Here is a 12,458-nt window from a genome sequence, read left to right as displayed (position 1 = left end):
CAGTGTGGCAGAGACCACATGAATCTTAGAAGGTGCTATGCATGATCAACCTAAAACATCCAATGTATACATTTTGATAAACATGGCCACTGCTTACCAAGGCCTCTGATTGCAGCAGTGGGGGACTCTGGGACCAGAAGATAGATGCTGGCTGCCAGAACCTGTATGAATGCTAGTGAAGTCCCAGGATCCCTGTGCACTGGCCACAGTCAATGTGCTGCATGAGGGGGTGGAACTGGGCACTCAAGATCTGGCAAGCCTCTAAATGGGGTGTGCACCAACCTACGGCCTCTTTCCTCCCTCACCAGCTGCAGAGCAACCCACTCTTCTCACACTTTTGCTGGGCTACAGTTCAGATATAATTGCTTCCAGCAGCTGGCTGGAGGGTGTTTTTGTTTTTGATATTGTTGTTGCAAAGTATCATTTTGCATCATAATTTTGTTGTTATCTTTGCCACAGCTGGCAGTTTTGGGGCATGGGACAGATTCATTTGCAGGGGAGGATGAGCCTACATGCTGGCTTCCCCCAGAAAAGGGGGGGGGGTGTCCATATGAGGCTGTGTGGATGTTGAGCTGCAGTGCCACCCCTGGGATGAGGAGGCTGGCTGGCTGGCTCACATTTCTGGGTGACAGGGGGTACCAAATAGCCCATGTGGATTCCAATTGCCTGTCATCCCCCTAGGTACCAGAAGGCCTGGTGAAGCTGGATTTCAAGCAAAAGGGTGTTGCTTGATCCCTCCAACAGAGGGCTGCTGGTAAGAGGCTTTGTGGTTGACTGGTCATGAGATGGCTGGATCCACCCATGCTGCACCTACTCTCTTTGTTAATAAAGCTGTGGCCAGACTACCCAGCTTTTCAGATTTTCAGATTCAGTTTATTACTCAGCCATTGACCATTTCCAACAAATTGACTCTTCAGTACAAAAATCAGTTAAAATTAAGACATCAAACTGATAATCGAGGCAAACTGTGGCGAGAAGAGACTATACGGAAGTGGGGGAGAGCGGAAGAATGCGGTGCCTGGAATATCGTTAACTTGCTGAGTACCGTGAGTGGAGAATTGGAGTAAGGAGTGGACGTGGATGTGAACGGGCAGTAGACCAGCCACGTATCAATGAGCAGCAGCTAGAGAATTTAACTAGCCAGCTAAAGCACCGCATTCCCTGCTGGCTCGGAATAATGTTCTGTGACCGAGTTAATGCTGTGTGGATTACTGCCCCCCCACTTCCTTCCTTTTCATTTCTCCCCACTGACGCCTAACCTGCTCCTTCTGTAAGCACAGGGCAAAGCTCCTGCCTTGGAACAACGTCGTTTTTAGATCGCCCTGCAGCATTCCTGGGCAGAAAAATCAGCTCCCTTCAGGTTGGGAGCTTGGGAAACGGCCGGGGTAAGACAGGACCAATGTGGATAGGTGGCATTCTCTTCTGGCAGTGCCAGAGCAGAGAAAAGTAATACCAGCTTGGTCAACCCACAGGCAAGGGTTCTCCATGGGGACTTTTGCTATGTATGGCATGAGATACTTCCAAGGCTGGGTGTGCTAGCCAGAGTCAACGATGGCTGCAAGAAAAGTGGAGGACTTGGTCTGGTGCCATCCCGTAGCCAAGGAGTGAATTTATCTCCCTTTCTTGTTCCAGTGGCTGGGAAGTAGGATTTTTATTTATCTATTTTTGCAAGTTAGTTAGATGGTGGAGCAGAGCATCAAGGGAGGGCTGCTGGCTGCTGGCGGGATCCATGACGCAATGCCCTCTTTGGGTTGCTGCATTAGCTGTAGTTAGATTAGGGAGGGGGTGAGTTCTTTTTGTGGTAGGGTGGTTTGTGGGTAGGGGGTTAGTTTAGGTAGTTAGTGTAGTTGTAGGTCAAGATTTGCTCTATGTTTCAAGGCCACATGGATGAGAGTGAGGCTGAGGTGAGGGGGATCCTGCCCAGGGCTCAGATTCCAGTTTTGTTGGGCCAAGGCAATCATGGCGGTGGGAGGAGGTTCAATAACGGGGGGGGGGCAACGACGTACATAGATTCAGGATGGCCTCGGTGGTGGAAATTCTCCATCCCATCCCCAGGTTCCAGGGGAGAAGGCTAGGGAGGAACCTGTGCTGATCCTATGCAATGCCAGGTCAATAAACAACAAGTCCTCAACCTTGCGGGATTACTTCTCAAGGCATGAGGCTGACCTGGCTTGTGTGACCAAAAGCTGGGTGCATGAAGGTGAGACTGTCGCCTTGAAAGATCTTGCACCACCCGGATTTTGGGTCCTTCATTAGCCTTGGCTTCAGGGAAGGGGAGGGGGGTGGCAATCCTGGTCAGAGAGTCCTTCTCCTTCAGGGCTCTCCTTGCACCATCAATTCCGGGAATAGTGTGTGTTGGTCTACAGTGGGAGTCAGATGAGAATGTGGTTATCTGGTTGTTGTACCGATCACCCACTGTAGCTCCAGATTCCCTGCCGGGCATGCTGGAGGCGGTGGCCGCCTGGGTGTTGCAGTACCCCAAACTTCTGGTAATTGGAGTATTTTAGGGGGTTTATTGTATTTTTACTCTTTTATTGTGTAAACCGCTGTGAGCCCAAATGGGAACAGCGGTATATAAATTCAAGTAATAAATAATAAAAGAAGATCACAAGGAGTTTAAAAGTTGCCGATTGAGTTCCTACATGGTAATAAAAAGGAACCATAATGATTAGGGTTTTAAACTTAATTGCACAATTTGGACCTGATTTTCCCAGCGGCGAGAGCAAACAGCGCAACTCTGTTGGTAACGTAGGCATCAATATCAGACAATAAAAAGATCATATACTCAGTTTTGAGAGGCCCGAAGAGGTAGGGAGTATTCTTTTAATAAACTTGACTCTTGGTTCATCATAGAGGGGGTAGTCCATTACATAGTGTGTGAGGTCCTCAATCACTCCCCTATCACATTTACAGATGCATTCAGATAGGGGGAGATGGGAGAACAGACCACTACGCACCGCTATGGGTAAGGATTGGAACCTTAAATGAGTAAATGCCATCCTGAGTGTTAAGGATGGCAAACTCTCCAGATATGAGGATCTGCAGTGATTTCTCTTAAAATGTTTAAAAAGAGGGATAGCTCTGGACCAAGCAATTATATCACCGTCTACTACTGCATCCATTTGAAAGATCCAACCCAGCTACAGTTGCTACAGTTGACATATATTTCTCTTTAGACAAAGGCCCTTGCAACATAAACGGTTCTGTATCCTTTTCAGTGTCCCACTGAATGAACATTTTATGCAGGTGTCTGGAATCAGGAGGCAGATCTAAGTCTTAAATCTTGACATTTTTTAATTTTTATATTTACTTAGTTGAATTTTTAAAGGTGGAAAGTGTTAGAAAGTAAAGGGATACTAAAAACAAGCGATTCTGGGAGTATTCTTTTCTACACAACAGTCCACTGGCAAAGCACCGAACCAGAAGAGAAGGATTCTTGCCTTCTCATAGGAGCATCTGTAGCCTACTTTTTCTTTTGTGATTCACCTCCTATTCAGCAAGTTAGTAAGCCTTTTTATGTCCTGTAATCTGCCCTGAGTCTCAGCAAGAAGGACAGCCTATAAATAACTACATAAATAAAAATAACCAGAGATTTATAACACTTGTTGATGGAGAATCTGAAAGATGTCCTTAAATAAAAGGCTAAGGGCTGTTGGGGAGGAGTTAGGGCAGTAAGTGATTCAGGAGCCGTGAAGAGTGGCAATCCAGGGCCAAGTGGCTAATTGGGAGGCGCGCTTTGTGCGCCTCCCTATTGGCCACTTGGCCCATTTCCCGAACAGCCTACCACTAAGTCTACACTCCTCCCGAGCAGCCATCCTTCCCGGATGGCCGCCGCCCAGGAGCCTTGCCCCACTTCTTTCCCTCCGCCCAGCGACTGCCCTTCCCTGCAAACCGACCTCCACGACGTCCTACCCTGCCAGCTGCCATCCGAGCCCTTCCCACCCCCACCCCAAGCGCCCGTACCCGCCCACCAACGCCTGCGCCCTTCCCACCCCAAACCCCCACTTACATGCGGCTGCTTGCCCGACCGGCCCTAGAATTTGCCGCTGCTGCAGCCACACCACACCTTCGTCCCACACTTCCCCCGGACTTTGCCGCCACCGCTGCAGCCCAATGCCGGGACACAAGATAGCGCCGCTAACAACGTCAGTGCCAGCGAGCCGCTCCACCGCCAGCGGCCTGCCAACGCCTCCGACGCCCGCCCCAAAATGGCACCGCTGAACCGGGGACTGCCATGGAGCCGCTGCCATGAAACTGCCAACCCCAACCATCGCACACCGACCTGAGCCACCTTCCCTCCCACTGCCCACCTCGGATCCTCGCGCTGTTGCCCGCCTAAGTCCACGGGGAGTCTCCAGGATGGGAAGGGGGCCGCATATCAATAGCCACCCCCCCAAGCCAGGGCCCGTTGACCAACCACCGTGGCCACGTTCTCCCCCAGCTAGCGCCCGCTGTATTTAAGTGATAGCAGGCTTAATTCCTAGTTTAAAATAATTCTACAGTTTTAAACTATTTTGGTATAGGGGAAAAACTCTTCAATCAGTTTTCAATATTCTACAATAATTTATCAACCATTAAATTTAATGACATCTGAAAGATTGATATATAATATTTGTATATTTTTACTATTAAAAAAGACATAAAAGGTACATCTTTGACAAATTAAATTGAGAAAACAGCCAAATATGCCTAAAAACTAGGCAAGAATTGTACTTTTTGAAAATAGATCAAAAGAATGAATATTTTCAGATCTGTGGATCCCTATGAACAGTTTTTCTTCAGAGTATTTGCTTTCAAAAGTCCATGTTATGCCATCAATGTGTCTCCTGTAACTTCCTATGGTGTCTCTACATGACATGACTGCATGGTGTGTATTGATCCATCCAAGATTACATTTGGAGTTATGGGACATCAGATTCTGCAATGGTGATGTTCCTTATTTCAGTGGTTATGAATAGGTGTGGTGATCTGTCTTGGATGAGCTGAAAAGTTCCTGAATCAATGTTGATTCAGGTACTTTTCAATCTATCTGAGTTGAACTGCCTGAGTTCAGTGGGAGAGAGTGCCAGGCAGTGGCTGAGATGGTGGGAGAGAGTGGTACACTGAATAGCTGATAATGACAAGGTTACAACTCCCTTTAAATCCCTCCTCAAAGCTTGGGAAGGAATTTAAAGGGAGTGGACAGCACACCTGTCATAAGCTGTAAGGCAGACACCCTCTCCCTTTATATGCTCCCTCTCCTCAAATGGGGGAGGAATTTAAAGAGAACAGGTGGTGTACCTATTATTCTAAGCTGTTTGGTGGCTACCTCCTCCCATGAAATCCCCCCCTCACTTTTGCAGGCAAAGCTGCCTGTGAAGGTAAGTGGGGGAGCACTTAAAGGGAACAGGTATCAAATCAAATTTATTTGATACAGCACTGTGGCCAGATAAAACAGATAACGAGAAAAAACATTTCACAGTAAAAAATTGCAAAATCAGGGAGCCAGTACAAAATTTAAAATATATAAAATTGTATAATTGATGCGTACATTATAAAAAAATGCATAGTAAAATACCTCTAAAAATCTTCACTTAAGCTTAGGTTGTCTTTCCCGTGTGCTAAGCACATGCACACAAAATTTGGCAACCTGCTTAATAATATGGCCCCTACTATTCCACAGGAGGAATTTTACTTTTTCTTTGTTTGAACTGGTGGAGGAATTCCTGAGTAATGGGAGGATGAATTTATTTCTCGCAGAGCTAAAAGTAGGGCACCTTAGGAGGACGTGTTCGATTGACTCTATCTCCCCGGAATAGCAGGGGGAGAGAAGGGAACAGGTAGTTGCCCAACTGCTGATAATCACAGGTGTACTGCCCACTCCCTTTAAATTCCTCCCCAGCTTTGTAAGGGATTTAAAGGGAGCAGGTGGCACAGCTGTCATTATCCCCACCCTTCTCAATCAGCAGAGAAACTGTCTGCTGCCTAAGAAGTGGGGGGGGGGGCGAGAGGCATGCCTGTGCAAACTCCCCCAAACCTTTGGAATCTGGCCAAATTGGGAAAAGTGAAAGGGTATTCTTGTATTACAGAATCAACCCAAATTGTTCTAGGGCCAAATCCAAAAGGTATGAATTTGTGTGTGTGTGCATGTGCCTAGTTGTGATTACAGAAATATTTTCTGATTCCACAGATGAGTCACTGTGCAAGGTTCTGGGTAAGATAAAATAATTGATAAGCCTTTAAAGCAAGAGCAGGAACTATAAATCACACGGTTATGGTTTCTAGGTATTTTTGAGTGCAGGGTAGTGGTGAAAATTTTAGTCATTCTGCATGATAAAATAAATGGCAAATTCAGTTCCCATTTGGATTGAGCAGCTGCCCCAGGAATATATTAGGTTTGCCAGCTCCGGACTGGGAAATACCTGGAGACTTTGGGGGTGGAACCATGAGGGACCTCAACAGAGTACAAGGCCTGGAAGTCCACCTTCCAAAGCAGCCATTTTCTCTAGGGGAACTGATCTCTGTCACCTGAAGATAGGAACTGGCATCCCTATTGTATATGAAAGTAGTATAGATGGTGTATTCCTGGATAGTTTGGCTCTCGAGCCTATATGTAAGAAGTAAACAGACCTGCAAATTCCAAAAGGGAAACATTATGCTCTGAAATTACAGCAGCAACATTACCAATCAGGTGCCAGCTATTATCAGTTTCCAAATGAATGAATGTGAAGAGGGTGGGAAGGCAAAAGGCCTGCACAACTAGACCCCTTTAAAATAATTTCTCTCTGCTTGTTTAACTTAAAAAAATATTATCAACATTACAAATGAACATCATTAGAAAATGTATATCTCAGGATCTAAACTATTTGCACAAGGCAGTCTTCAGAGCACATCATAATGGAAATCCTAATTCATGTCTTGTGGTATGAATACAATACATTCTTTCATATATATAAGTTATGAAACAGAATTAGTTTTATTTTTCAGCAAGCTGTTTTGTAAATTGGCATATTAATTGGGAGGACAGAAATATGCATTTAGTGCTAATGTATTGTTATGTTAATGTTGTTCAGTAGTGTGTGTACTATAGGCACATTTAAATGCAGCTACTTGCTGGTGCTAGTCATGCAAAGCAGTCTATCTTGGGATACAAATTATAAATCAATAGTGCATGGAAATTATCTGATAAAATTCTGGATAATGCTGGTTTTCATATTCCCAAGCTGAGTGGGGGAGACCAAAACTTGGTGATATATTCTGTGACTTGACCTTCATTGGCTTTTCCATATGCAAATAGCAAGTATCTACTTGAACTGACACCAACTTTGCAAACTTCTCCATGCAAATATTTAACTGATCAATAGCAAATAATGAAGGACACTTCAGTGTCCAGAAGCAATGGCAAAAGATAAAGAATATTGAAAAACCATAAGGAGAGCCCTGCTGGATGAAACCAATACCCCCATCCAGTCTAGCATCCTGACACACTGTGGCCAACTATTTCCTCTGGACATCCAAGATCCGGGTATAAAGACTGCCTGATGTTGCCTCCTCTTTCTCTGGATTCAGAGGATTAGTGCCTCTGAATGTGGATGTTCCTTTCAGTCACAATGTCAAGTAGCCTTTGTATAATTATCTTTCATGGTGAAGGAGTTAGCAGTGTTGTTAAACCACTCTTGGTTGTTGCAAGCTGTTGTAACAGTTCAGGCAAGAAACTTAGTTACTATGCCCTTGATGGCTTCCAATTATATGCCATGTAATCACTGTTTGTAATTTTGGTTATAACTCGTAAACTGTTTGAGAATGTCCTTTTAAAAGTGCATTTAATGATATTTTATGCTTTTTAAAAATCATGTTGGTTTTGGGTAATAGAATAATAAAAGTTAAATTAAAGATATTTTACCTAACATCACAGAAAAGCTGTGTACCCATCATTTTGAAACCAATTATTCCCATGGCCTGGAAGTCATTTCTCTGCATTAAGAATTTTTTTGTAAAGTTGGCAAGCGTCTGCATTTATTTTATGTATCTAACATAATTATATTCTGCATAAGCACATCTTTTGAGTGGCTTTTCTCTCCCTTTTTCTTATCAGGAGTGTAAAGAGATGCAAGGGCAGAATTATTGATTCCATCCATTGTGCCAGTTGAGATAAGACACCCATGAAAGACTACCAGTTTCAGCTTGGGTGGGTTCTTAGGCTGCACTCTTTCAGTGCACTGCTTGGTGTTGCCTGCTAGCTGAAGTTCAGATAAGCATATGTGTCACTGTGTGTAGGATAAGCCTTGCCAGTTTGGTGTAGTGGTTAGGAGTGTGGACTTCTAATCTGGCATGCCAGGTTCGATTCTGCGCTCCCCCACATGCAACCAGCTGGGTGACCTTGGGCTCGCCACGGCACTGATAAAACTGTTCTGACCGGGCAGTGATATCAGGGCTCTCTCAGCCTCACCCACCCCACAGGGTGTCTGTTGTGGGGAGAGGAAAGGGAAGGCGACTGTAAGCTGCTTTGAGCCTCCTTCGGGTAGGGAAAAGCGGCATATAAGAACCAACTCTTCTTCTTCTTCTTCTTGTCCACTGAAGAGGCCACTTGATACATGCACCCAGAGGCCTCATCACCTCAGTCATTTCAATGGCTTCTGGCGTTATAAGAGGACAAGTGGGGACCTGCCAGAATTCTATCCTGTTGCTCTCCCATCTTCCTGAAATTCACCACTATGGTGTCTCCTGCCCACCTGAAGTATTGCAGCAATGGGGACAACTCCAATGTCTGCCTGCAGCTGTTTCCCCACCCTACCAGTGGAGACTGGGGTTGGGAACTTCGAATGAGCTTTGTGCCTGCACATGTGCACCAACCGGCACCGTGGTGTTGGGTGCTTCGGGCACGAATGGCTGCTTCAGACGCCGAAGTACCCAAACCTAGTGGAGACAACTCTTCCGCCCACTCAGCTGGAGAGGCCCTTTGTGAGACGGGATGCTTTAGTAGATGGACCACTGGTCTGATCCAGCAGTATGCTCCTTGTGCAATAAGTCAGAGTCCAGCACAAGGTATGAAAACCTCTGCAAACTATACTGACCTGGATATATATGTCAATGACTATAAATAGGACTGGAACACTTATTGCTTCAAATGTTATGCTTGCACTATTTTAACGATGACTCATCAGGTCACAAAATGCAAAATAATTCAAAGTATGACTGAGATGTGACAGTTTAGAAAAGTGGGGTCATTTACCTTTTTGGCAGATACACAATGGTTTCCCATCAACTTGTGCCAAACAAGTGGAGTTGTTTACACATGGATTGTAAGGTACATCACATGGGTTGTAGTGATGCTGGCATGTTCTTCCAATATAAAATGGTGCACAAACACATAGGAACTGCCCATAGGTTGTAGACTCATAGCAAGTGGCTCCATTTAAACATGGATCAGGATCACATTCATTAATATCTTCACCACATTGTTGTCCTGTCCAGCCTGTAGCACACAAACAGCTGCAGAAAAAGAGAGGGGCATAAGTCCCATGAGGTAAAAACTGTTTTAGCTGCCACAGTCCCAGATATCTGCCTAATTATGGCCTAAAATTTCTCAACATTTGAAAATAACATTTCACCAAGAATACAGGCATCAATCTGAGAATCAAAGGAAGCTGACTATGTTTATATACTTATTGCAACATTGTGTTTTGGAATCCTGCAACAAAGAACGCATATGATCTACTAAGGGAAAAAAGAATTACAAACAGATATACACCTCAAGTAGAGTATATCCATGCTGAAGCTAAGTATATGATCTCTGACTCAGGCAGTCCCCAGTGGAAATATCATTTTAGGTTGCAATTAAGCTTGATGGAGGCAGATCTCGATCGCTAAATGAGCATATAAAGTATATTTACCAACAAGACAAGAACATGTGGAATGCCAGGTCTGATTTAAACAGTAAAAGTACACTGGATCCCCTTGTCATAAATTGTCGTCTGATGCTACTTTTCCATCAGCCAGTCTCCAGAATTGGCCTAGCTTGGGGAAAGTGCTTTTGACACAGAGGTGCAAGGAGACCCTCTTTAAGAGAGGCAACTGTCAGCAGTAAATGGCTTCTGTGCTCATTAGGTTGAATGCCTGTTCTCTGCTTTGTATATGATTAAGGCAGACCATACTTAAAGATATGGATATGCTGCCATTCCATTAAGTTTGGACCTTATGAACTAATAAACAATGTAGTGGAAGCAGTTATGGGAAAACAGTCTTGGCGATCAGCATAAAATACTTAATGGAAATGGACTAATATTTTTCCTGTGCAGAGACATCTGGGAGTGAAGGCACCTCCCACAGGACTCAACCCAGATCTCAACTTTGTTACCGTCTTTAACTTATGGCATAGTTTGTGATACATTACAACAGGTCTAGGATGGAAAGGGCACATTCAACTGCAATCGCACTGAGACAGGAGAAGAAAAATGTTGTTTATTTCTTCCAAAATAGGTGAAGTATGACATTTTGCTTTAGTGAAGCACATAAAGAAGAAAAACCTCTTAGTTCCAAAAGGCATCCTTGTTCTAATATCAATATATTGATTTTATTTTGGCGCACCAATAGCAAGCGTCCCTAGGTGGTTACTTTGTTGTTTAAAAGCTAGAGGATTAAAGTCAGAAAATAACTATCTAGTATATACAAACAGAACCATGTGGGTTGGGAATTGCTGTCCTCTGTATCATTGCTATAAGTCACCTTGTTGCAGGATAAGGCGGTCCAGAAGCAAAGAAACCCTTCATTTGACTTCCAGTAAGCTAGCAACTTCAAGTAACCTTACATATCTCCTCCCCCACCTTTCCCTTTTTTATAAAGAAAGGGAACATCTTCACAATATGTTGGCAACTTTTGACTGGACTGATTTGTTTTCAAAATATGTGAGGAACAGCAATTGATCTGTTGGCTTTCTAAAGTGCTATGCCTGTCACTGGAATACTAAGAGCACAATCATAAAACGTTTGCTAAGTGCACAGCACATTTTATGCCACATGTTATAAAGCTGGCACAAGAAGTGATTAATATTACATTGCATAGTTTCTCATGCATTTACAGAACAAGAACAGGCTCCACCTAGGGTGGGGTGTAGATTTCTCCCAAAAATCACAACTCTTCTCCAGTCCTCAGATATAAGTTCCCTTGTAGGAAATTGCAGCTTCTGGGGGAGGGGGGACACTATGACATCCCCATTGAACTCCCTCCCCTCCATAGACCTCCTCAACCAAAATCTCCCGGAATCCCAAACTGGATATGGCAGTATTGGCCTCACCTTATATTCATTCTGCTCCAAAACTCCAAATACTGTGTGCGGAGTGGGTGGGGGTGGGTGAATGTATATGGGAGATCTATTGAAGATATAACAATCATATGGAGTACAACAAGTACTTAGGTCTACATAAAACTGAATTCAGTAGCTATGGAGGTTGGATTTGACTCCTGATCTCACTCCCATACACACAGAACCCTCAATGTCAATCAGGGTTGTCATAACTAAATCCATATACCGTCTGTTTATATTTCCCCCTCAAAGATTGCAGATACAGTTTACAATGGTGTATGCCTTTACATACATAAGTCCCAATTCAAATCCGGTTGTTGACCTGTTCTGTACACCTGGTTAAAGCAGCCCCTTTGGCTACTATTTAAGAAAATGTTCAGGAAGGAAGGAGAGGGGGAGGGGGAAAGAAAGAAAGAAAGAAAGAAAGAAAGAAAGAAAGAAAGAAAGAAAGAAAGAAAGAAAGAAAGAAAGAAAGAAAGAAAGAAAGAAAGAAAATGTACTCATCAGTTAAGTTTCCAGGCCAAAAACTGGTGTCTCATGCAGGAGTCACCCAACATCTGGGAAGCTAATAATGCAAAGAGAAAACTTCTGTGACTACGCCAGCCAATAGAATTTTAAGCTAGTAAGAGGAGTGCCTTACCAGAGACAATGACCAAGACCCAAGTCACCTCTTTATTGATCTTAGTAATATAATGTGGCAAGGGGTTTTAAGCTGATTTTATATTGAAATAAACTGAGCTAGTCTATGTCACCTCTCCAGAGACCCAGCACACAAAGAAAAAACTAAATGATAAAACCATAAAAATTGCACTAATTACGTAAAAAAGGCATTAGAACAGCACAAAGCATATTTATTTATTTATTTATTATTTGATTTCTATACCGCCGCTTGCCGTAGCCTCGCGGTGGTTTACACATAAAATTCTAAAACAATAAAACCCCAATAAAATCCCCATTAATATAACAATCACAAATAGAATATTAATAAAACACCCCCTGGTATAGAAGCAGATCATAAAAACAGCTGGAGTTCTATGTCTGAAGGAATGTTAATACAATAGGAACGTGCTGTGGCAGAATGTTTCCTGCTTGCTTGAATGATGGGAAGTCATGATTAATGGCCTGAAAACACCACAGCTAGGAGGGTCTATTCTATCTGAGTGTGTTACTGTTTTCC

At 43.7% G+C, this 12,458-nt stretch overlaps 1 protein-coding gene across 1 annotated transcript in view; it reads right to left on the bottom strand.

Annotated features, from left to right (window-relative positions):
• Positions 1-12,458, bottom strand: part of LOC143822494 (protein eyes shut homolog) — a 672,231-nt gene that overhangs the window by 547,970 nt on the left and 111,803 nt on the right. Inside the window, exon 7 of the mRNA XM_077307707.1 lies at positions 9,212-9,471. Coding sequence (XP_077163822.1) covers positions 9,212-9,471 — 260 coding nt within the window. The remainder of the gene's footprint in view (positions 1-9,211; positions 9,472-12,458) is intronic.

This window comes from Paroedura picta, chromosome 1, assembly GCF_049243985.1.
Source record: "Paroedura picta isolate Pp20150507F chromosome 1, Ppicta_v3.0, whole genome shotgun sequence".
Lineage (NCBI taxonomy): Eukaryota > Metazoa > Chordata > Lepidosauria > Squamata > Gekkonidae > Paroedura > Paroedura picta.
The sequence above is the reverse complement of the archived record's forward strand: the minus strand, read 5'-3'. Positions and strand labels throughout refer to the sequence as shown.